The sequence below is a fragment of the Alosa pseudoharengus genome, unplaced genomic scaffold, assembly GCF_046254945.1.
Source record: "Alosa pseudoharengus isolate Yale_2024_CS ecotype anadromous, Long Island Sound unplaced genomic scaffold, YU_APseudo_1.1 YU_APseudo_1.1_scf_1, whole genome shotgun sequence".
NCBI classification, from domain to species: domain Eukaryota; kingdom Metazoa; phylum Chordata; class Actinopteri; order Clupeiformes; family Clupeidae; genus Alosa; species Alosa pseudoharengus.
The window spans coordinates 53,232,199-53,258,269 of record NW_027468564.1 but is presented as its reverse complement, the minus strand read 5'-3'; the positions used below and the strand labels follow the sequence as shown (position 1 = coordinate 53,258,269).

Genomic DNA, 26,071 nt, shown 5'->3' with positions numbered 1-26,071 from the left:
CTTTTACTGTCTGACTTGGATGTATGGATGGATCGACCCAAATAAAATCCCCAAATAAAACATAAAAAATAAAGCTGTTTACTTTATTATTCCGAGAAATATATTTGCCAAGATTTAGCCAAAAAATGTAGGTGGCCTTAATGTAGACTAAATGTATCAGGGACAATTCAAAGCATGGGGTTGTGCTGTCTTTTCTGGATATTTAAATAGGCCTAACTAGTGCAGTGTCCGTTCGAACATAGGCCTACTATTCACCAACCCGTTGACCAAATTACATGCCCGCAGGTAGGCCTGCTTTAAAAAATAAGATGATAGGGAAAAACATAATTCCAGCTAAGCAATCAATAATCAATATTGAATATAGGCTAAGCATGCTGCATGTGACATTTTTACAGATCAAAATGACATAAGCCTAACAACTGTTTTGAACTAAAGCTATAGGCCCTTAGCTATGTTATGACAGCTTTAGTCCAATATTCCAAATTTCGTGTGAAGTTGGACCATTTCTGCTTGATGAGAATGCCTAGTGCATGAGAAGTACAGTATTCCTACATGAGCCTCACTGTCTGTCACACAAAGAGGATGAAATTAATATTTAAAAAAATCATAGATAAGAATAAACATCAAGTCATGATCTGCACGGGTAATTGCAGCCTTTGCAATTAACTGCATTTGTTCAAAATAAAAAGCTATTAATTGTGCAGCCCTAATCCACACCAATCTTTAAGGCACCCACTCATCTCAACTGAGAGATGGTCTACAGACCTCCTCCTCCTCTTCCTAGTCTTTCTCTTTTCATTATTTTAGGCCTATATGCCTACACAAAATGGCATTCATATAAATCTCCAATTTCTAAATTTCTTTTAAAACATTGATTCTCTCAAAGTTTAAATCTACTATTTTGTGATAAGGCCTACTAAATTTGCATTATACAGTTTCTCTCTGCTGTTCAAAAGATTATCTGAAGGACCTATATGTCCTTCCTTCATCGTACCATTGTGGCAGACTGTTCTAGTGCAAAATGGAAGTAGTTTGGCCCTCTGACGTCATCAACATATTTTACTGAACGGTAGACTTTTATGCTATATTTGCTGTGTTGCGATCAACTTTGAAAATAACTCCATTAGTTGTATTTGTGATAAAACGGAATACCTTTGAGTTGCACCAATATCTAACGTTACAAAATGTTCTTTTTAAGTACAGTATTTCCGGAAGTAGCGTTTCAATGTCTTGGCCAATCAGTACTCTGCCTTGTTTTAAACGTCTCAGCAGTAATCGTACAAACGATGTGAGGGAAAGACAGCAGACACAGCCACCTTCTGGTGAAATGTTATCATTGTCGGGCTGACCTTAGATGTCGCGGACTGGGGCAAGAAGTAGTAACTTAACGAAGGATTTTGAGTAACTGTCGTGTTGTTTACGAACTAGCCAGTCGTGTGGCTAACTGGCTTAACACATTCATGGGAACCGAGGAGCGAGGTTAGTGGTTGTGCGTTACGTTAATGGAAGTCCAGTCATAACGTTAGTCTACGTAGCAGTGCTTAGCCAGTCTGACGGCTAACGTTAGCTATATCTTTGTACTTCTGGCACACATACTCGTCAGTATTCCTACCTCTGATGTGAAAGTTTCGATTATTTTTCTCAGTGCTATTAGCAGAGGCGATATGCATTGCTAGGTCAATTAAACAATGTTGTTCTTTAAATCTAGTCTGCTGATTAGATTCTGTTGCTAGCGCGGTGACCAAAACCGGCTTGCTATGCTAACGTTACTTAAAGCTAGTTAACGTTACTTTCCCTCGGCTGGCCAGTTAATGTTAACGTCAGCTATATTTAACAAGTCTAGTATGTTAATGTCCGTCTAATGTTTCTGTTTTCAATATGTTGCTCTGTTTGATGGTGAAAATAGTACAGTTGGCATATGTTTATAGCCTCTAACGTTAATGTGAAAGTTCATCTGTTGTTGGTGAGCTAAGCTAATAATCTAGTTAGCAAATGGGCTGTAATACGTTGCCTCTTTCGAAGGCTTTTGCTGGCTTGCCTAATGTTGTAACCTAACGTCAACTAAAGAAGAGGCGCCAGTAGCCATGGCCACTGGGTTAGCTGAGCGATTTAGTTTAATTTCCAGGCATTCATGTCAAATTTAGTAACGTTACAGAGTTGTATATCAGTTGTCGCATTTCTATTGACGGTCGTCAAGTGTACATTTGGGAAGTGGTGAGATTAACTTGATGTAAACAGACATAACTCAGTGCCCTGAACAAATATAACGTTAACATTTAGTAGCAAAAGCATAGTGTTTATCATAATAAATGAGGCCAGACACATAGTTTCCAAAATAACTAATTAGCATTAATGCAAATAATGTTCTGTGTGTCGGTAGCAGACATGGGTGTGCAAAAGTTAATGGTAGCTGTGCATACCAACACGCACATCTGATTTTGTTTGGCTGGAATGTTTGGCCAACTTCGTAAATATCTCCTACGTTTACTGGCTAGTTCGCTTGGCTGGCCAATGTTAGTAGTTGTGGCACAGGTGAGGGCTAGCATTGCTAAAAATGGCTAGGTTGTTGGTGAAGTCAGTTAGCTCAAGGTTTGGCTCGTAACCCTAGAAACGGCATCAACTACTTTTTCAGGACACTCCGTCCCGCCATTGGCAGAATTGTTGGCGCTTGTGTCTGATAAGTCGCACAAACTACTTGTGGTTGCCCTGTATGTTGTTGGATGAATGCTGTAATGCTCTTTTAAGTAGACTATGAACCCGCCTACACAAATTACAGTGCACTTATTATTTGTTTTTGCATGCATATTATAGAGGTCGTTAATTGAATCTAAATAAATTATTTTATTCAACAGATTGGGTGGAAGTAGCCAATAATCTCCTCTATAAGTGCCACGTAAATTTGAAACTCCAAAGACTGACGGACTGTGACGCCAATGTTTTCGTCGCGCTGTATGAAGCCATCTTGAGCGACAAAGTTCCAGGTAAATCTTTGATTCCTTTGAAATTGTATCGCTGCACTTTGCTTTTCAGTACTGTTTTTGCAGCCATTTAAAAAACAACCGCTTCCTGTGGAAAGAGTGTTTGTTTGATTGCACATTTGCACTTGGCGTAGACATGCCACACTCCAAGGCAGTCGCAGAATGTGAGGAATGTGACCAAGAAGGAATCAGACCTGTCAAAACAAGGCTCTCGTTGTGTAAAGCCTGAACAGGTGATAATTACACTGGGACCTGAACAAGACAAACTCAAAGCCGGTGTCGTAAAACAACTCCCCTTTCTTCCTCTGTTGTTTTGGCCTTCAGATTACATAGCTGTCCCAAGAAGCCAAGAAGATGACATCCACAACGTGCAGTCGGTAATCGACTCGCTGGCCTTGGACTACCTCCACATCAGCCTATCCCACATCACTGGTGAGAGAAACAGTCACCCAATTCATCACACCCTAGCACACGCTCACAGCATATCTCTTGCTGCCTCTAAAATGACGATCAAGTGATCATGCATCGGGGTTTTCCCTGGTGGGGAAAAGCCTGGTGGTTGTGTGAAATCAGACGCTCCCTCCTCATAAGATGGGAACACAGGTCCTTTTGTGCCGCAAATTGTTCAGAGCGAGCTGTGACGAATCGCTTGTCCAATTGGCGTGCCAATTTGGCAGCAGGTAGCGGCCCAGTCTCTCTTGTTGTGTCTGGCCTTATTGAGCCTCCTTTTTGTTTGTGTGTGTGTGTGTGTGTGTCTAGGTGAGAACGTTGTTCGAGGAGACGGGGAATCTGTGCGGAACTTGCTGGAAATCTTTGACGGGCTGCTGGAGTACCTGACAGAGCAGCTGAGCGAAGATGAGGAACTGCAAAATGGAGGTAACGGCTACTTCTCATTTTCATTTCCACTCCTCTTAAAGTTCACATGGGAGAGCAGTAGTAGCGGGCATTGGTAGTGTTGGTAGCTAAGGAGCTGGCATGCAGTAGCCAGAAAGTTGTGGGTTCAATTCCCGGCTTCCACCATTGTGCCCTTGAGCAAGGCACTTAACCCCGAGTTGCTCCGGGCACAATAGCCCTTGTAATGTAGTTGACATATGTTAGTCGTTTTGGATAGAAGCCTCTGCTAAATTAATACATGTAAACGAGTTTGTATACATGTAAATGACTTCATGATCATGTGGTCCTAACCGCTGTTAAATGGCTGACCCATATGAGTGTAAGAGGACTTGGCATGTAACTGATGAAGGCCTGTACCTCGTTTGCTTATCACACAAAGAGGCCACTCTTCTTACACATCAGGCCTTAAGCCATCAGAAGGCTGCTGCTGCTGCGGCTGCTGCTCAACACAAGGGCACAGGATGTCCATCAATTATCAATCCGTAGTCTGTGCGGCACTCTGGGAGGGGGAGAGTGAGCACGGGCTGCTGAGTTAGGGTGGGGGTTGGACGCTGGGGCCTCTACACAAGCGAGCCCTTCAGCTGGCGTGTCCTGGAGGGTGTCGCGCTCTGTTTCACGGAGCACGTGGGGGTGGAGCTTGTGTTGAGCGTGGTGGCTTAGAGGCACCCTCTGTGGCCCCACTCTCCCCTGCAGAATGAGCTTCAGGACATGGCTGATCTTCACGTCTGAGATGGTATTGTCTCGCTGGTGGTGCTGTGTTGTGCTGTGCTTGAGTCCTAGGAAACAGATTCTTTTTCTCTCTTCTATCTCTCCTCTCTCTCTCCTCTCACTCTCTCTCTCTCTGCCCCCCCCCCTCTCTCTGTCCCTCTCTCTCCCTCTCTCTCTCTCTCTCTGTTTTGGAGTGAGCTCATCAGCTCATTGCACATGGCACCATTTCTAAACATTGCCGACAGGACAGGATTTGCTGGCAGCCACTTGCCCATTCAGTGTCTTGATCAGCAGTAAGCTTTATCCTCACACACCTCCTCCCTGCCTGGTCACTGTTTGAACTGCTGGCCAGCCAACGCTTGCATTTGCACTACAGACAAAGGTCATCACTGTCCTTATCATCACTGAGGGTGCACATGGAACGCACTCTTCCAGTATTAGATCACTTTTCAAAGGCATAGTCAGGATGCCCACTCAGTGCTCCCTTCAGAGTGATGTTAGTTGGCCTGTTTGTGCAGATTGAATAGTACATGCTGTGTTGATGATTGATTATAGCAACTTGTAACAACATTGTGATTTTCTTTTTTTTTTTTGAGAGCTTTTCAAGGATTCCAAGAATTACTATGTCGGCCATTTCTCATGTGCTGGTTGGATGTACAGTGTGTCCAGCTATAGTTGTTTGCATTTCTGTCAGCTGTCTGTTTTGTTGGCTCTGCCTGTATAAGCGAGAGTGCTGCCAACGCTTGCCCTTGCGTCATTCCCCCTTATCATGTGGAGCCTGTGTGTGTGTGTGGACGATTACATCAGAGCTCTGGCTGGACAAGAGGCCGTGGAGGTGGCTCTTTGTCTTTGTTGTTATTGTTATTGTTGTTGTTTTGTGTTTTCAGTGAAAGTCTGAGTCATGTTTTCCCCTCTCTGTTCCTCTTCTAAGCAGCGCGGCAGCCCAATGGAGAGCTCCACAGGAAGGGTCCTCAGGCAGCACGGCCAGGGGAGCGAGAGCACGAGGACATGTCCCAGGCCTCCAGTGCACAGTACGTGTGTGTGTGTGTGTGTGTGTGTGTGTGTGTGTGTGTGTGTGTGTGCTCTGTAATTCTATCACAGATTTTCACTTTCTTCCCTTCACTTTGCTTTCACTATCTATCGTTTTCTTGCCTGTTCTCTTTCTGCCCTTCTGTATCTTGGCCTTGCCATTTTCTTGGCCCTTTCTAATGTATAGTCTATACACTTCTTTCTTTCTTTCTCTCTGACTCACTCACATATACATTCCCTCCCTCCCTCCCTCTCTCACATGGTTCTCCCTCCCTCCCTCTCTCTCACATGCATCTCTCTCTCTCTCTCTCTCTCGTCCCCTCAGTGTGACCTTCCTCTCTCACACCAGTTGTTCCAAATTACTTCCTCCTCCCTGTCTCCCTCCTTTCCTGGCATTTGATCGGCCCGGCTTGTTGAGGAGGTGAAAGTGGCGCGTAGGGAGCCCTGTCAGGTGGCGGGGGGGGGGGGGGTGTTTCCTGCTGGGCAGCGCTAACGCTCGAGCCCGCTAGTGCGCAGGCCCCCCATGGGGCACCCAGAGGAAGGGGCAGAGGGGCGGAGGAGGTCATGCAGTCTGGACAGACACGTATGGGCCATATGGCCTCCCTGCTATACAGTAAGGCGACGGTCAGGAAGTGCTACAGCTGGCACCACAGGCCCATTATCTATGAGCTATTAGTATGAGCTTCCTGTTCAGCGACCGCTTTTTTGTGTTTTTGATAGAAACGTTAGAATAAGAAATAGGCCTGTCAGTTTGGTATTAAGCCACATGTTGGGCTGTGTTGCAACCTTTGCCCATCTGTAGATGCTTGTCTGCTGGCTTGAACTGACCAGTGGTTGTCGTTATCGTCGTGTGAGTCTGTGTGTGCCTGTCCTGTTTACACAATAGTGAGTCACAAGACTGTGTGTGTGTGTGTGGGAGGGGGGGGGGGGGTGGATGAGCTAACCGTTCTGCTCGGCCAAAGGGAGCGTCTCTCTGGAGTGGACTGCCTCTTGTTTTGAGTGCCTGTCGCGGGCTGGACACTTGTGTCACTCCCAAACGGCACACTCAGCTCGCCCGAGGAGCATAAAGCAATCAACATGTACTCGCTGGACAGAGGCTCCTCTCAGGGCAAGACCATGAGTCAGCAAATTGCACAAGTGCCCGTGGCCTCTTAATGCACATGAAGTGCACATGAAATCATCACTCGGGTTTTAAAGTATATACTGAATGCTTTTGTTAGCAAGCTGTTGGTATGTATACAAGTTTTTGAAAAGAAAAAAAAAAAATGGGTAGGATTTACTTTACTTTTAGTTGGCTGCTAAGCCAGTCCAATCAGATAGGAAGATTAACAGGACTTGGGAACAGATGAGCCTGACTGCCAGCTTCAGAACATGTCCTAAGTGGCGTGTGGTGGTTTGGAAACACAAGAGCTGTTGTCACTCAGGCTGACGAGTGGTGGAGAAGGAGAAGCGAAACCCAAACGCTCCTCTCCTCTCATCTCCTCCGGCCATGACTCAGTGCTCTTCCATATGACACACTATCTCCACATCCCAGTGTGTGCGTTCTAAAGGCCTAGTGTGTGCGTTCTAAAGGCCTACTGCGTTCTAAAGGCCTAGTGTGTGCGTTCTAAAGGCCTACTGGCTGAGTGAGTTCATATTGTGTCATAGCTCACAAGGAGGAGGAAGCCCAAACATGTCTTGAGTGCTTTTTTTCAAAAGAACTGCACACCGCAGACGCATCAAAGGGGCCCCAGACGTGAATGGGCCGCCGCGATGACCACCATCGTCGTCGCCGCCTCCGCGAGCCCAGCGAACGGAGCAGGCAGCATGCTTAGAATGCCAGGAGTGTGAGGTCATGAGCGGCGATATGGGTGCCCTTGCCAGTAACAATGTAGCCCGCTGAGCAAACACTGAACCAGCTGCTGCAGCCGCAGAGGGGATTGGATTGATTTGGGGGGGAGGGGCGGATTTTTTCATGATTATAATTGCTTTGTGTGTGTGTGTTCTTTGCAGGTCGGTCGTCCAGTCCAGCAAGCACTCGCTCCACTCTTGGAACGGGGATGAGTCAGAGTCCACCGCCGAACTCATCCGTCTAGGAGACTCGGCCCGCACGTTCACCAAGAAGGAAGGTCAGTCAGAGCTCCCGTTTACTCTCCAAACCCCAAAGCTCAGCAGGCCTCTGTGTAGCAGCAGGTCTCAGTGTAGCTGTGAGTGTGTGTGTGTCTGATTGCTCTCACCTTTGAGATCTCCGGAGAGAGAGCTGTGAGTGTGTGTGTGTCTGATTGCTCTCACCTTTGAGATCTCCGGAGAGAGAGCTGTGAGTGTGTGTGTGTCTGATTGCTCTCACCTCTGAGATCTCCGGAGAGAGAGCTGTGAGTGTGTGTGTGTGTCTGATTGCTCTCACCTTTGAGATCTCCGGAGAGAGAGCTGTGAGTGTGTGTGTGTCTGATTGCTCTCACCTTTGAGATCTCCGGAGAGAGAGCTGTGAGTGTGTGTGTGTCTGATTGCTCTCACCTTTGAGATCTCCGGAGAGAGAGCTGTGAGTGTGTGTGTGTCTGATTTCTCTCACCTTTGAGATCTCCGGAGGGTGGTGAGGAACACTGGCTTATTGGAGAACGCTCTCACGGGAGCGGAATTCCTGACCTGCCACCCCCCCCCCTCAAAGCCTTGTCACATTCCGCATAATGACAAATCCTGTTTTTCCGGTTTTCCCTGTAACCTTATTCCACCCTCAACCCCTTTGAAATTGTTTTCGGAGAGCATAGATTACTGTGCGGTTATATTGTACTTGTCTCTCTCTCTCTCTCTCTCTCTCTCTCTTTCCATGGAAGCTTTATAAATATAAATATCACTATTAAGTCACCTTTTCCTCCATTCAAAATCCATCGTTTCCATGTGTTCCCACATGCTAAATATTCTCCGGGTGGCAGTTCCCACCGAATGCCCTTGCCCTTGCGGAAACTTGGGCAGAGCCCTTTTCCATTGCAACAGATGATTTGAGCAGATTTGTTGTCAACAGTTAATTTGATCACTTGGCTCATGAAATCGCAGTTTCCCTGCAGTCTCCCAAATTGCCCTGTTGAAGGTGCTGCAGTTTGATCATTGAGCCGTGTTTTTATATGAGGGAATCTAGCTGTTCACCTGGCCAAACAGTAATAGGGTATTGCTATTACCTGGGCTTAGAGAGAACTGTTATAGTTTAAAAAGGGAGAGAAATGTATTGCAATTTAAAGTGTAGTAAAGCCATATGTGTTATGAGTGACCTTGATGAACCCTTTGTGTTGTTGAATGTTATGCAGGTAAACTGGTAGAGCGAGTTTCTAACACCTGTTTTTGTTTTTGTTTTGGTTGTGCAGTAGTGCCTCCTGCACCCAGTGCCCCCTCTCAGGGTCCAGATGCCCCCTCCGGTGCCCAGGCCGGCCCTGCGAGCGCTCTCGTCACCAGCGCCGGTGGCAGCGGCAGCATCGTCCCGGGCACGCAGGCCACCTTACTCCGGGAGCCGCTGCGCTCGGCCATCCCACTCCAGCCACCCTTCCAGACCACCCCGCAGAGGGCCGCCGCCGCCGCAGTCCCCCGGGCCCCATCGCTCTCCCCGCGCTCCGCCACCCTCTCTCCGCCCAGCGGCTCGGCCAGCCTGAAGGGGCCGGAGCCAGGTGTGGCTACCGGTGTACAGGTGAGCCCTGCACAGGTGGAGTGGAGCCTGCTGGATGTCTGTTCAGTGAAGTTCCTTTGTTTAAGTCGCTTTATTTGTCCTGAAGGACTGTAGCGTCAGAGTGCAACCTGTGAGTGCATGGAATCTTCTGCAACAGTGGTGTGAGTGGGAACGCAAGGGCAAAACCATCGCGCCTAGGACACTTACAAGGACTTCTTGATAGGTTATCTGCTAGGAGACGAGAGGACGGAATGACGAATGTGTATTGAATCCAGTGTGAACAGTGTAATCGGGGGGTAAAGGCATGACATCAATACAAACACTGTATTACCTGCTCCACCACTTGACTTCGTATCGCTGCTTGTTGGGAGTGAGTGAGTGAGTCAGTCATACTCATACTCGGAGTCAAGTCTTCACCTGTTGCCTTGAGCTTGAGGCTTGTTACACTTAATCCTCTACTCTTTTTTTTTTTTTTTTTTTTTTTTTTTTTTTTTGTGGGTGCGGGGGTTGTTTTTGAATGGGGAGAACTTTTTTTTTCTCTCTCTTTCTTTCTCCTTCCCTGCTGACTGAGTCACTGGAAAAAAGGGGCGAGTGGAAAAGCGAGCCAGCGCCCAGTACTACGCCGTCAGGATAAAAATAAATACCTCACGAGATCACGCAGCCTCGCTCAGACAGGCCCGAGAGGTGCATTCCACCGCCGCAAAGCTGCAGATCTCATCGTGTGTGTGTGTGTGTGTGTGTGTGTGTGTGTGTGTGTGTGTGTGTGTGTGTGTGTGTGTGTGTGTGTGTGTGTGTGTGTGTGTGTGTGTGTGTGTGTGTGTGTGTGTGTGTGTGTGTGTGTGTGTGTGTGTGTGTGTGTGTGTGTGTGTGTGTGTGTGTGTGTGTGTGTGTGTGTGTGTGTGTGTGTGTGTGTGTGTGTGTGTGTGTGTGTGTGTGTCTAGCACGACAAGTGCGGATTGCTCACATCACACACACATGCTAGTACTTAGCTTCACTTTTATGTGTATTTTGCAAGCAGGCTGACCTAAATTGCATGGTGGATTAGTCTAGACTATCTGAATACAATGTAATCAGGAAGGCCATCCGCTGAGCAGGCGATTGAAAGGACTAGGCCAGATCTTCTGCTGAACTCTATGTACTTGACTAGATCTTAAAGCAGAATAGTCTCTCTGAATCCTCATCACTGCACAGTTAATGTAAATATGTAGTTGCAGATAACTGTTATACGTACACACCATACATTAGTGAGGGAGAGAATGTTCTAGGGTGTTGTTGGATACTATTTAACAATGGAGGACCCGATGTGGTGTTTTTGGCTCTGGACATATCAGCGCCTACTTGACCAGTATGTGTGCTCATCATCACAGGGCAGCACTACTTGACCAGTGTGTGTGCTCATCATCACAGGGCAGCACTACTTGACCAGTATGTGTGCTCATCATCACAGGGCAGCACTACTTGACCAGTGTGTGTGCTCATCATCACAGGGCAGCACTACTTGACCAGTGTGTGTGCTCATCATCACAGGGCAGCACTACTTGACCAGTGTGTGTGCTCATCATCACAGGGCAGTAGGCACAGCTGTGTGGTGGTTTCTCTTCCCCAGTCACTGGTGGCTTCATTGTTTCAGGGTGACACTCTCTGTAGAACAGCTGATGGATGAGTTTCACTGTTGCTTTCTTCCTCTCTCTCTGTGTGTGTGCGTGTGCGTGTGCGCGTGCGCGTGTGTGTGTGCGCGTGCTGTTTCAGTCTGGTCCTATGAACAGATAAAGGTTAAGTTTCTGGGCAGCTCTCTTCCTGCTGTGGCTGATTGTGTCAGCAGCTGACGCAGGTCAATACTCTAACACTTCCCTCTGCTTTGCATGGTGATTTGACTCTGTCTCTCTCTCTTTCTCTCTCTAGAATGGTCATTCTCTGAGGCCCACCAGTGACGGTCTGCGCTCTGGTCACCTCCTGTCCCCGTCATCACCCCGCTCTCCTGGTACGTATGAACCTTATGCTCAAACAGACTTGCCAACCACACATTTTCACATCAAAGAACAGCGATAAGTTTTTACGTAAAACTACGCAGAAACGAGCAAACATGCAACTTCTCCGGAAAGCTCTCTGGAGCGAGCATGTGAATTAGAATCTCTCCTGATCTATTTCATGCGAGGGTGAGCGAAAGAGAGAAAGTGACAAGTGATAGTCAATGACAGAGCATGGTGATTGGCTTCTTTTTGTGCTAGTTTTTCTTCAGCCAACGGTGGGTTAAATGAAAGACTTGATGAGGTGAGCTTGTCTTCACTCGCCAATTTGCGTTCCCCCATCTGCCGTTTTGCGTAACTAAAAATCTCCTATGAGTCTTGGAAAGTTATTACTTGTTCATCACTTATTTCAGTTAGCATTATATTTTCCATGTGTCGCTGATGGTTAACGTTTTCATAACTAAAAGGCGCTCAGGGAGCACAGATATTTCCAAGGCCAAATGTAGCCATTTACAACAAGTCTGAAAGTGGACCTAGGCTAAATATTTTGAGTTGCTCAGTGAGGAGTGTTTATGTAGTTTTTTCTTTGTAGCATATACTCTAGATAATTTCTTCTTGATTATTATCGTGAAAACAAGGGAGACCAAATATTAGGCTTTCAGACGGAGATTGCGCAGCTATCGCTGAGACCCGTCCCTTTAGTTGAGATGATGTAATCATTATAGCCTCACAGAAAGACATCGCCATCTGAAAGAAACAGAATAGCCTTCATTTGCAAGTAAAATTCTTTAAAAGCAATCAGTCATTTGTATTAGTCAGCATGTAAGAATTGAACATTGAATGTATTTTCGAGAAAAAAAAAACATGCTTTTGTGTGTTAAAGGCACCCATAACAATATTTTGACCGTAACATTATGGGCCCTATCATGACATTCTAAAGTGCATCGTCACTCGTCAAAAGTCTATTCAAATTTAGTAGGATGTCCAGTTCACATTGGGAGGGGTTTCGTTATCAAAAGTGGAGCGCATGCCGCAACAAGGTGTTCCTAGGTTTTTTAATCAGTCATATGTGGGTGTTTGGGGCGTAACATCATTTTAAACCAATAAGAATGACATCTGGCATTCCCTTTAACGGCGCAAAGCGCGATATGTCAAATAAATGCATCGGTATGGCATTCAACGGCGCATTTGAAGGAGGCTGCTTGCAAGACCGTATGAAATAGTCATTCTTAAACCATGCATTACTAAAACCTAGCATAGCCTTCACGCATTTGCACTCGTCTATTATTTGAACTCATTGGCAAAGTGAAACTAACTTCACCAAGGAGTCAGTCAACGAAGACAGTTATATGCAGTTACTTTCACTATTGACTGACAATGGGTTACCACCGAAAACATAGGCTGGAAAAAGCAACACTTACCCTAATGTTGCTCAAATGACTGAATAAAACAACATTTATCCTGCAGAGGAGTTGCTTATATCTCGTGACAGTGCGTCTTCAGCTGTGCTCCATACGTGTCTCTCGCCTCTCCCCTAATCACTTTTAACAGTCATTACCAATTTGCAAATGATGGTGAATAACTATCATGAGATGTACAGTATTTCGTAATATCTTTATTCTAATTATGTTTCCCATTGTAATTGTGCAATTTGTAATGCTTTGCATGAACGTGCGCTGGTGTGCGTTCATGAATGATAGAAGGATGGTGCGTGCACCTGCCAATATGACTGATGACATGCGCTCTTAAAATAGCATATGAACAACTTGCCATTGACTTCTGACCAGGTTTAGGTGGTGTATGATACCGATTTTTAGACAACGCGCTAGTCCCCTCCCTAGGTTTAAAAAATAAACGTGCAAAATACCGCATTAAACTTCGCGGGTGAACAACGAACTTTACGCCATGCGCAGGTGCCCAAAATACAGCCCTATGTTTCCAAAATCATTTTGATGCCACATAACCTGATAACATGACGAACAGCATTTCTGCCATTGTCTGAGTGGCATTCTCTATTGTTTTTGGTATTACCAAAATACGCAGTAAGACTAGATTTTTTTGTTTAGTTCAACAACATTTTTGTATACTGAATTTGAATCTTAACAGATAATATGTACTTTTTATAATACCAATAAAGAATCTAGTGGAATCGTTTGTCATCTGACCTTGGTATGAGTCATTAGGTTGCAGAGTTATATTTGAGAAATGAATCGTGGAGAAACATTAAGATCACTACAAATTGTATCGGTTTTATTGATTGTTTTTGATGGTCCTTGTCAATCGTTCACACAGTCAGCCATCTGCTGCTGTGTCTGGCCCACGGAAACCTCCTCCTGGGGACGGAGCCTTTGTGATTCTCTCTGGAACTCCAGAAATTGGCCTCCCGCTCGGCCTCCTCCTTCCTGTCTCCAACCTCTGGCCTCAAGACTTTGTTGTTTAGTCCTTTTGAAGCTAAACATAATGAGGGAATAATTTATTAAAATTCAATGCTGAACCATTTTGATGTTTTAAATGTGAGCATACTTTTTATGTAGCCCACTTATTGCTCCAAGCTCAAGTCGGTTCTGGTGATTCAAGGCTACTTCTTACACTCAATAAGAGCAGATGTCTTCTACTCACCCAGAGTCGAGTTCACTTTATCTAGGAGACTGTCGAGCACAGCTTTCACATAGTCATCCCTCTGTTCACAGTCTTCCAACTCTTTGTCCAAGAATACATCAAGGTCATGAAGAACATTTAGGACGTCTTCTGGGATCTCCATGGGCAGTGTTAGTCCTTCTGCCCTCTCCCTAGCCCTCTTGTCCAGGCCAGTTCTGCCGTCTTTGACCCGCTTCAGCTCCTTTATTAGGAGCTTTTGGAGTTCCTTTTTGGTCTTTTTGTTTTTATCCATGTCTTGTCCATGTCCATCAATGTTAACCCCCAAAGCCTCCAGCTCTCTCTTCAGTTCCTCCAGTCTGTATTTTTTCACACGCTTCTTAAAGGCTCTATCTGAACTGTGCCCATCCTGCCATGCTGCTATGCAGCAGGCTAAGAACCAACAGAACCACATTAAAATCAGATCACCAGAAATCAAAGTCCGAAAAATCAATTTACCAACAAATCTGAAACCAGCCAACTTCTACACAAATTCAAGAAAGAGTGAACAAAAGTTCCAGTTTACCCTGTGCTATGTGTGTCTATGACATTCTGATGTTGCCTAGCCACCTTTGTGATCCTAAACGGAATGGTATGATACAAGACTATTGTTACCAGTTAAATGCATCATTTAATGGAATCTTTGTGAAAGGTGGTAAATAATAACAAAAAAAGTTATTTTCAGTTACACGCTCAGCTTAAATTTAGATATTTGACATTAATAAATGAGTCAACTATTCATTTTTTTTTATAGTGTATATACATATTTATATGTTGCGCTGATATTTGGCTGCACACATATAGACCAAGATGAGCTGAAAAAGTTGTACTCAAAATAGCTGTTCTGGATTGGCAGGACTGCCTCAGCCACATCATCACTGGGTGCCAGATGCATGTCAGCCTTTGGCAGCTCAGCTATTAATTGTGCCATTATGTGCAAACGTGGTGTAATGTGCCCATGACTTAGATCAGGGATTCCCACGCGAGCTGCCAATAGGGGGTACGCGAGATGAAAAGGGCAATGGCGGAAAGGAGTTAAAATTATTAATTAATTAATTAATAATCTAATTAATTCATAAATAATACATAATTTCGAATCGGGTTATAATGATATGGAACCATGAAATTAAAGGAAATAATTTGTAAACTCTATAATAGGCTATGTATTCATTCAAAATAAGCTACACACAATACACGTGATTTCCTGCGGGCAGCCAGAATATCTGGCGCGTTAGTTCCGTTGAAGTATAGGCTAGGTAGAAGACGGCGTAAACATGGAAAACTGGCTAAAAACAGGGACACTGTCCAAAAGGCCGAATTAAAGCGATCAAAGAGGAGAAGCGAGAGAAACAGAGCAGGACACAGGTAACGATGGGATGGGGGGCAGACTAGTGGAGGTGGAGCGCAGGAGGATAAAAGAAAGAACGAGACCGAAAAGACTGTGCGAAGAAAACGAAAGTATGATGAGGCATATAGCCCTAGGCTTCACATGGATTGGGAGACAGACTGCCCAAAGCCACAGTGCGTGGTCTGCAGTGAGATGCTATCTAACCATTCTAATGTGGTTCTCCACACTGTTTTTTTGCGTGAGAGCTCATAGACCAGTTGCACAATTTGATTTTGTTATCATGCTTCAATAGAATGTGTTATTTGTTATGTGTTGGATGGTGGGGGTACGCGAGCCGAGTCAGGATGTAGAAGGTGGTCCGCGGGGGAAAAAGTTTGGGTACCGCTGACCTAGATAATCATCTGTGAATGTCTGACTGCTGTAATCACTCTCACAGTATTTCATTCTCATATAAACATAAAGTAAAGTACTCAAATAGAGCGGGTAGCTCAGTTGTCTAAGGGGATAGGCTGTTATCGTAAGATCAGTGGTTAGAGTCCCAGATGATAACTTGATGTTGCACGTCTGCACATCTGCATTGTCTCAGTCCACCCAGCTGTAAAAATGGGGAGCAGCTTCTGCTGGGAGTCACCTGCGATAGACTTGGCCTCCGTGGATAAACTATACTAGCTCTATGGACTAAATGACAACTGCTGTTGCTTGCTGTCTGATTACTGATTGTAGTCTCCCAATGAGCCAGGAAGCTGTAGAGACCAGCTTTTGTTTTATGCTTTGGGTGGGTGTTCGGTGTGTTGTTTGTGAGCTAATCCTAACTTGTGCGCCCTTGGTGTTGTCTTGATGTGCAGTGACCAGTGAGCGGTCTTCGTCCAGTCAGAGGAGAGCCAATGGAGAGAGCAGACACCAGCCAGAGGTAAGCCTGTCCCTGACCCCTATCAATAAACCACAGATCCCAACCTCATACATCCTCTACACCCGGGCAGGTGTCCACGGGGCAGACCGGGCCTTCCGTCCAAACGTCTATCAGACAAAAACATATCTCTTACCAGTAAAACAAACTACTTTTGTTCCGACATGTACACGTGCCTGAAGGTTTCAGACAGAAATTTCGGTATAAAACCACTCTCTCTCTCTTCTCTCTCTCTCCTGCACTCTTTAAGAATGACCTCACGTCATCAGGTCATCGAGCCGAGTGCTTGCGGTGTCCAGCTGGACCCCTCGCCCACGATTATGCAATTATTACCAGTGCGCTCTGTAATGCCGGCCTATAAATATCTTGTGGAGAGTGGCGAGAACACCCAAACGTATCCTGTTTTGTTTTCCAGTGCTCCTCGGCCAGGGAAATGTGCACATTGTCAGCTGTAGGCATGGCAAGAGCTGCCGCGTTTGAGCACTTTTTCCTGGCGCCGGCATCATAGTTCATACATTTTTACATCCTCACTCATTGTGTCCTGTGCCAGTGTGAAAGGACTCGTAGTAACATCTGAACAGGCCAAAAAAGCAAAGCAAGTTCTTAATGAAATGGGGGATGTGCGTGGGTGTTTTAGCGCGACGTGTTTAGATGGAATTCTTGTGGTTCTGTTTGGCTGTCAGTGGTCACTTAGCTTCACTTAGCGTCCATTCAGTTGATAAACTCGTTTCACTGTGCGTCCAGCATGTCAGTCATGTTTAGCAGCGTGTTTTTGTTTTTATATGAGCCTCCTTAGCTACTTAACAAGAGCTAGCAGCAGGACTAGTGATGAAGTGTGCCTTTGGTTTACGCTGAAGAGGCCCCAGGTTAAAAATACCCAGCCATGTCTTCGGCCCCTTTGCACCGAGGCTCAGATTGCAAGCTGCATGCCACGGCTACCGGAGAATTAACTCCCTTGAGGTGATGAGTCCGGTTCTGCACGCAGAGGTGAAAATGAGCCCCTTAGAACTGTTCTCCCATGGTTCAAGGGAAGATCTAAAGGTTTGGCATGGAACCTTTTTAACAGGCAAATGACCCTTGACAAGAGCTGGGGTTCCTCCCATACGTCATCTCCATACAGGGAAAAAGGTCAAGTCTGTCGGTCCCTGCTCCAACCACACTTGATTTGAAATGGGTCAATGAGATGCTGATTAGCGGAGCTCACAGGATCTAGATCATCAGGAGCGATGGTGGAGGAGCAGGGGACAGGGGGGAGAACTCACAGGCAAGATTGACCACCACTGGCCTAGAGGGCTCTGCCAAAGTCTGTTTTAGTCAAGTCCCTCCGCTCGGCGGCCATATTGCAACACATTTTTGGGCACTTATCGGGCATCTATTTGGGGCAGAACTGTGAAAGCATGTGCAAGGCTTCAAGACACCAACCTCGCTCCAGCTGCGAGATCACAACACATGATTGGCACGATGTATTCACATGTCAACCTATGGCGGCGGTCAACTTATGCTTAGCGGTTTGTGAGGCTATCGCATCTCCACGGTTCATCTCTCTCTTGACCCTTTGTGACCGCTCTGCCTGCAGAGGACTGCAACGACGGGGCCCAGGCGAGTGCTCTTCCGCACGCAGCCCGAGGTGCTGCTGATGTCCCTGCGCGAGGAGCTGGAGGGAGGCCCCCTGCACAACGGCCACCCCGAGGGGCTGCGTGTCAACGGGGAGACGCAGGAGGAGGAGCTCCTGCAGCTGAGCTCCAGCTCATCGTCCAGCCGGAGGAGGGAGCACGGCAGGGGGACCAGGGACCGAGGCCTGCCCAGGAGGTAAGCGCAGGGGAGCATTGTACCTTTACAAGGGCTTGGCAAGACAACTATATTTGACAACTGCAGGTGTGTGTGTGTGTGTGTGTGTGTGTGTGGAACCCTAGCCCAAGTGTGTGCGGAACCCTAGCCCAAGTGTGTGCGGAACCCTAGCCCAATTGTGTGTGTATAATGCTATCAAAGAGGAGGAGTGTAATGTATGGGACTATTCAGGTCCTCTAGTATTATGTGGACTGTGATTGGTCACTATGGATCTTCCTGATGTGGCTCCTTCTCTGTCTTCGCTCTGGTCAGTGAGTGTGCTAGCGCGTCGGAGGCCGTCAGGTCCCCCGGCCAAAAGGAGCCGCTGTCCAGCCGCAGCCAGCGCAACAGGAAGGCGGAGCAGGAGCTGCATGACATGTCGGAGAAGCTGTCGCGGCGGCTGGAGGAGCTGGACCAGATGCTGAAGCGGGCGCTGGGCGAGAGCGGCGAGGAGGACCAGCAGTCCCACCACAGCGACAGCGTCATGGAGCGCAGGAGACGGCCGGCCAGAGACGCAGGTAACACACGCCCCCATGGAGCAGCTGGACACATGGCCACAGGCCCACAGCGCTGGACACAAGTCAACCTGGGAGTATCGAGATAAAAACGCTTTTTTTCCCTAAAGTCTGAAGCAACTGAGTTTAGTGTGCTGGTTGGCTGCCGTCATACAAAATGATGGAAAACTAAACTAAAACAGCGAGAAGAAGGATGTTTTCAGGATTCACGGTAGACGGTAGACTATTTCGTTGCTCTGATTGGTTAGGTCTATCCAATTGAGTGCAGAGGCATTTCTCCCCCTGTATAGGTGGAAATGCGCCCAACAATCACGTCCCAATCAGGCCATATCAGACTCCCATTCTGACCAGAATTGAGTATGGCTACGTCAGGCTGGGCATAGGTCATTCTGAAACCAGTATATGATGTGCACTCTCACAAGCAAACTTCATGCTCCTCTCTTGTCCTCTCCTTCCTCTTCCTCTTCCTCTTCCTCTCCTCTCCTCTCCTCTCCGGCCCTCCCCTGCCCTGTGCTCAGACGTGCCCCTGACTAACGGGGTGACGCGCTCCCTCTCGCCCTCCCCTCCGCCCCTCACGCGCCGCCCGCTGCACACCCAGCTGGACGAGGCCACCGCCACCACCGCCGCCGGACACGACTCTGCACACCACATGGCCCGCACCCGCCGGAGGGAGCTCCGCCAGCTACACAGCCAGAGACGACGGGGACAGGTCAGTACAGATGTGCACACAGACACACAGACACACAGACACACAGACACACAGACACACAGACACACAGACACACAGACACACAGACACACAGACACACAGACACACAGACACACAGACACACAGACACACAGACACACAGACACACAGACACACAGACACACAGACACACAGACACACATTCCAGAGTGGCACTGACTCCGTAATGGCTAGTAGCTATTGTGATCTTTCATTAGACCTCATGTGTCTAGTACAGTAACTCCTGGCATAGATCTAAACTTTTGGACAGCCTGACCCAAATTAATGCTGACTGATGTCGGACACGGTCAAAAAAGGTTCCTTGTTGACATCATGACCCAGTTTACTGTTTTTTTATTTGGTCAGGTCCTTGGTCCCAGGTCAGTTTTTGGAGGCCGTCTTTATTTATTCCCAACCTGCTGTACACATGCCATATAGCCTCATCCTCTGACCCAGAACAAGAGCTGTGAGCCCTTGGACGTGCCCGTGGCGTGAGGTGACCAGGGTCAGTGGTGTTTAGCATAAAGCCATGTGGAGCGCTGGCCCCGGCGTTAGCAATCAATAGCATAGCTGGTGGTCTGGCATGAGCTGCCCGGCTCTCACCCGCTCACAGCAGATTGACCTGCTGGCCGCCATTAGTGGCGCTAGTGACCTGTGGCCGCAGGTGATGAGTGGCACAGGACTGAACAGGTTGCATTGTGGGAAAGGGAGGGAGGTCAAGCGCAGGGCCAAGATGGCGGCTGCTGACGCCAGTTTCTCTGTGCAGATGGTGGGCACAGCCTACGAGGAGGAGCTGAAGAGGTACGAAGACGAGGAGCGGGCGGACATGGCCAAGGAGAGATTACGAATCCAAGAAACGGTGAGAGAAACAGAGAGACAAAAATGACCCTTCCCATAGAAACGGCATACTATACTAATATAGGGTGCTGGTCATCTGCAGTGGGAATTAACCCTGACTGCAATAATGATTGCAAGCCTAACTGTATTTGTTTACAATTGCCATTTAAAGAGCTTGCATACTGTTTACATGCACTTAAATTGCTTCATCATCACTATTAAACCTATAATAATGATTGCAAGCCTGTAGTCCTGTAAAACAAACCGTATTTGTTTAATATCAGCTATTTGTAGTGCTTGCCTTGCATACAGTTTACATGCACATAAAGGCTTCATCATCACAAGGAGAAGCTGTGAACAGGGGGCTTTGATGTCAGTTGTCAGCCATAACTCCCACAGTCCAAAGTAAGTGAAAAGTGACCAGTATGTTCTAGTGCGTCTCTGCCCAATGGAGCGGACCGAGTGCTCTAGCCAAAAGCCCCTGAGTCACCTGCTGACAGTGGAGGTGCTCATAAAACAGAGGCTTGTCACCAGCCGTTTGGACCTCACGGACACTTTGACTTGAGGCCAGAGAAGGCTGGGATTGAATTGGACATGGTCCAGTGGGCAGTGGGCCACTCTACCCACTCTAGAGAGAGAGAGTGTGTGTGTGTGTGTAATGGTTCTCTGTGTTTGTGCACACAGGAGCAGGAGTACAGGGAGGCTCTGAGGAAAGAGACACCTCGCAGCCCCAAGTCAGCGGAGGCCGGCAGCCCCAAGACCTCCGGATCTCCAAGCTCGTCTCGCACCAAACACGCATCGTCCGGCCACAAGCAGGCACAGCTTCGTAAAGCCACACCCAGTAAGACCCCTCTGTTCCTGACCACACGTGACGCAGCACTTCAGTAATGTCTGCTTGTGCAACCACAACAGTGATGTGAAATGTGTTGGATTAGATGGCATCCATTAAACTGGTTCAGCTCGCCCAGTGTTTGTGTTTTCTCACTTCCCTTTTCTCTTCCATCCATCCATCCTACCCTCTTCTCTTTCTTTCTTTCTTTCTTTCTTTCTTTCTTTCTATCTCTCTCTCCCTCTTCCCCTCTTCTTTTTTACTCTCTCTCTCTTTCTCTCCTTTACTCTTTCTTTCTCTATTTCTCTCTCTCTCTCTTTCTCTCTTTCTCCCTCATTCTCTCTCTCTCTCTCTCCCCCCCTCTAGTGAAGCTGAAGGAGAATGACCTGCTGCCCACCCTGCTGGAGGAGTTCCCTGGTCTGCAGGTGTCCCCTCACACCCTGGGCCACATGTGGAAGCAGCAGCTGCGGCAGGTGGACCACCTCAACGCTTCCGAGAACCAGCGCAGCCACTTCAAACTGGCCAACCAGGTGAGCACAGCACCACACACACACACACACACACACACAAACAGAGACACACACACACACACACACACACACACACACACACACACACACAAACAGAGACACACACACGGCTGTGATGGGGCTCAGTGCCCTGGGGTAGAGGAGTCTAGCCGAGAGATTGACGGAAGGGAGCCTACAGTGTGTTGGGGGTTCCATCAACTAGAGAACCATTAGAACAACTAGGCGGTGTTGTAGCCAGCAGTCAGCTACTAGAACAGAAAGGTACAGGGAATTTTGTTGTAGCACTTTAAAGTTTACTTGCCAAAATACATTAACACAAATATTTCCATGCAGAACTGGTGTATTGGCTTTACTGCTTACTTGAGTAACCCAACTTTGTTGATTCAGTGCTCATTTATTTATTTCCCGCTCTAAGAAAGATTCTTGAACACTATGCGGCTGCTCTGAAATTATTGGTAGGTATATTGTACCATTCATTATAGTAAGTCATAGAAATTCAGTTTTTTGTTTTGTCAGGGAAAAGTCATGGAATTTTACATTTGACTTAAAGTGGGAACCCTGAAGGTAAAACAGGCTGGACATTCCTATGTGTGAAAGTACTCCACTGAAAACCCTTTGGTGACATGAGCTGTGTCCAGCTGTTCTGAAGGGCAGTAATAACATGTCTGCTATGGATAACCATGTAAAGATGGAACACCTGCTGCCAATAGCCAACACGGCCAATCATGTTAGGACTAGCACTGTACTGGTACATAACCACTAGTTGACTAGTAGTTGACAACTGTTGAAAACTCGTCAACTAGTTAAAAAACAAACATTAGACGTGAAACTCCAACTGTGTGTGTGTGTGTGTGTGTGTGTATGATGGAATCTGTGTGTCTCTTCTTGTCTTAGGTGGAGGATGCAAAGAAGAGGCATGACATGCTAGTGGAGATCATTCGCAAAGAGCAGGAACACAACCGCCGACTGGTGAGTGAACAACACCTGTGCTCTCTCACTGTAAGTGGCCGCTGCCGTAGAGACCTAACTGACCTGTCCAATCGTCCGCCCAATGGCAGAAGGACCAGAGGGAGCGCGTGCAGCAGCAGAAGTCGACGCAGAACAAGCTCCGCGAGCAGCGGCAGCAGATCGCCCGCGCCAAGAAGTACTACGGAGACTACCACCTGCAGCTGCGCTCGCGCCTGGCCCGGGCACGCACGCGCGAGGAGAGGGTCAGTACACGCACGCACGCACGCACGGAGAGGGTCAGTACTCTCTCTCTCTCTCTCTCTCTCTCTCTCTCTCTCTCTCTCTCTCTCTCTCGCTCGCTCGCTCGCGCGCGCGCGCGCGCGCGCGCGCACACGCACACGCACACGCACACGCACACGCACACGCACTGCTCTCTCTCTCTCTCTCTCTCACACGCACGCACTGCCCAGCAGGCATATGTCTCCCTCCCCATTACATTGACCTTTTCAGACCTTACAGTGTTTGAATGCAGTGGGGACTGGATGGCAAAATAGGGTCATGCTGTTCAATGTTTGATGTATTAAACCACAACCAGCATGACGACGGGTCTTGTACACATCAACATTCACGTCAGTAAGACCTTCCACTCACCTGCATATCCAGGTTTTTGCTTTAACGTTACTCATCACAAGTTGTTCCTGTGCCGCTACAGGATCTGATGTTGTACTGGCCACGTTCCTCCTCCATGTCTAGTGTGCTTTCCAGCCCTGAGTGGTTAGCGTAGCGTAGCTGACCCCCGTCCTGTCCTCCCCCCCCCCCCCCCCCCCCCCAGCTCTTTAAGCAGATCTTCCAGGAGGGCGTGGAGCTGCAGAAGGCTCGGCTGAGGGAAGAGCGCGCCTACGCCAAGGAGCAGCGGCAGCAGCACCAGCGCCGACACCGCACTGAGCTGGAGGCCATGGAGAACTACTACAAGGACCAGGTGCGCTTGCTCACTCGCTTTCACTCACACTCACACATAACTTTATGGACCTTTCTTACAGCAGCCAGGCAAGTATGGGTGTTATTAATTATAGGAAAGACATCTCTGTTTAGTTTAAGTGTAGCAGAATGAGAACCTTAATTACTGTCCTTTATAACACCTGGGCCTGTCATACACTTCATGTCAAAAATGGCTGCTGTGAAAATGCTGTGAACATGCCCAGGGTGGACTAGTAGGTCCTAAGTCTCATACACCTACTGCATTCTGTAGCCTGTAGAACTCAACTGTTTCTGGTTCCCCCTAAACCTGCAGTAGAACATGGGAGTAGAACGTGGAGTGGAACCAGGAGTAGAACCTAGAACGTGGAGTAGAACCTAGAATGTGGATTAGAACCCACAGTATCTCTCCAGAGATGAGGTGGTACGTGTTAGAAGGAATCGGTGATTGGCTTAGTCTCTCCAGAGACATGAGAGCATGATCCCAGACTTGCAGGTGAAGTGTTTTGGTATAGTGCTACCAATCCAGGCTTGCAGTCTTTAGGAAAAACATCTCCATGTGCAGCTGAAGAGTTGCCCATTTTCTGTGTGTGTGTGTGTGTGTGTGTGTGTGTGTGTGTGTGTGTGTGTGTGTTAGAATTTGATCTGGTCTCGCTTAAGTGGAGGGTGATTTTTGGAAATGGTGAATGATCTTAGGAAGTTGTTAACTTTTCCTGTGTGCAATGTTCCTGTCGGAAAAGTTAGCGGGGGCTGGAGGCCAGGGCAGGCACCACTTCATTTGTGGTGTTGAGCGCATTCTCATGTTTTTCCGCCTAGTCTACTTCCAAATCCCTCAAGGAAATTGTATAGGATTTAGGCTGACGGCATATGGTCATATAGAAGGCTGTTAGGAAAATGAGTTGATATGCTATTATGTCTTTAGTGATGGTGGTAGTCATGTGAAATGAGCAGAGGATAGCAGCATTGACCTCACTTGTGCCCATCGTCTGATTGTACTTCCTGGTCTCTTGACCTCACTTGTGCCCATTGTCTGATTGTACTTCCTGGTCTCACTTGTGCCCATTGTCTGATTGTACTTCCTGGTCTCTTCCAGATGTCGTTGCTGGCTGAAACCCTCGCTCAAGAACGGCAGGATATCCAGGTGCGCAAGAAGGCCCAGGAGAAGGTGAGGTTCTAGTCCAGGCTCCTCGGTTCCTCAGTAGGTTCCAGTCTGTACCGGTTCTAAAATCTGATTCAGCGGCCGTGCCGACTGTACAGTACAAGCGCTAGAGGAGAAGGTGCTGCTGCATTATGTATGAGCGGTAACAGCAGATCTGATGTTGAGAGAGGGAACCGCGGCGGCCCCACAAGCCACCGCGCGCTGTAAATGTTTAATGCAGCACAGCCGCCATCCATCTGGGACACAGGTAATGGAGTCCGCCGGGACCGCGTGGTGTGGGGACTGGGGCTGCATCTGCATCTGTAGCGGCTCCACAGAGGCCACAACCCTGGCGTCACACACACACACACACACACACACACACACACACACACACACACACACACACAGGCTACAGATCTTAACAGCACTGAGTGTAATGGCCATGTGAATATTTAATCCAGGACAAAAGGGTGCTCCTGGTCCTGTTGTATAGAATAGGAACCATTCCGAAAGACATTTTGTGCCCAAACAGACTCTCTTGTGTCCAATAGCGAGCGTGTGTGTTAACTGTGTGTCTGGTTGGGCAGGCCCTGCACAAGCTGAAGAGGGAGCTACGCAACAAGATGGAGCGCGAGATCGGCGAGCTGCAGCGCATCATCATCCAGAACAACGAGGACGACTACTTCCGCGACCTGGAGGCGGAGCGACTGCGCAGCCGCCTGCAGATGGCCTCCTTCCAGTACAACACCAGCTGCCTGCACTGACCTCAGATCAGATCAGCTGATCAGGACTGATCAGAGCAAGACTCCGACTCCTCACGGTTGATTGTAATGCATTGGACCTTGGGATGTGTGTGTATGGGTGTGTGTGGACGGTGTTGTCACTGGATCTGCATGGTACAGATAGGATGGTGGGCCTTGGGTGTATTAAGGCTGAAGCAGGCTCCACACACTCGTACGCACGCACACACACACACCCGCCCTCCCCTCATACACACGTCTGCTGCTAACTCTGCTAACGCCACCTTTTCCTTGACTCTTCCAACAGTTGTCCAGCATTAACTAAAACCTTTTTATTTTATTTATTCTGCTGTTGTTTTTAAGAACAATTGTGATCTTTTAAAAAAAAAAAAGGATTAGTCTGCATTTTGTACCGGTGTTGTCTTGTGTGGTGGGGATGATTTAGCGTGCATGTGAACCTGTCTTCCTCAGGACACCGGAACACTGACTGATGCAACACGAATAATGTGTCACTAAAACAAATACTTATTTAATTTTATTCATGCCTTTAAAAAAACAGACAAAAAAAAACAAAACGATATGCTGGATTGTTTTTCTCTCGTGTCTTGAACACTGTTGAATTATTCTGTAATGAATGAATGATTGAATGAACGAATTTTATTTATGAAACTGGTGTGGTGCAGTTTCTTGTCATAATGTGTGTGCGTGGTTATTTTCAACCATTAGGGGGCGCAGTGCAGAAGGAGTTTAGCGTCAGTATTGAGTGCAGTAGAACATGACTGGGCCATAAGTGAGGATGCTATTTGAAACCCAAGCTTAAGTGAAGACCTGTCGAGTTCATACTGAGTAGTTAGTGATTTTACTGAGTAGGCCCTGAACAAAAATTAGCTTATGGAATATTGTATG

General features: G+C 47.4%; 1 protein-coding gene across 2 annotated transcripts; it reads left to right on the top strand.

Moving 5' to 3' along the window:
• The first annotated feature begins 1,268 nt into the window (after positions 1-1,268).
• LOC143133032 (centrosomal protein of 95 kDa-like) lies at positions 1,269-25,834 on the top strand. 2 transcript variants are annotated; one of them, XM_076292846.1, is made up of 20 exons: positions 1,269-1,479; positions 2,853-2,981; positions 3,303-3,410; positions 3,738-3,854; positions 5,515-5,611; positions 7,602-7,717; positions 8,945-9,261; positions 11,143-11,221; positions 16,035-16,099; positions 17,673-17,905; positions 18,197-18,441; positions 18,957-19,147; positions 19,932-20,024; positions 20,687-20,843; positions 21,198-21,361; positions 22,256-22,330; positions 22,420-22,572; positions 23,142-23,288; positions 24,378-24,449; positions 25,013-25,834. In XM_076292846.1, exons 1-20 carry the CDS (start codon positions 1,461-1,463, stop codon positions 25,187-25,189), a joined length of 2,754 nt encoding a protein of 917 aa, XP_076148961.1. In that variant the 5' UTR covers positions 1,269-1,460; the 3' UTR covers positions 25,190-25,834. The 2 variants fall into 2 exon arrangements, with proteins under 2 accessions (XP_076148961.1, XP_076148955.1); XM_076292840.1 differs by having other exon boundaries at positions 5,512-5,611.
• Positions 25,835-26,071: the final 237 nt, after the last annotated feature.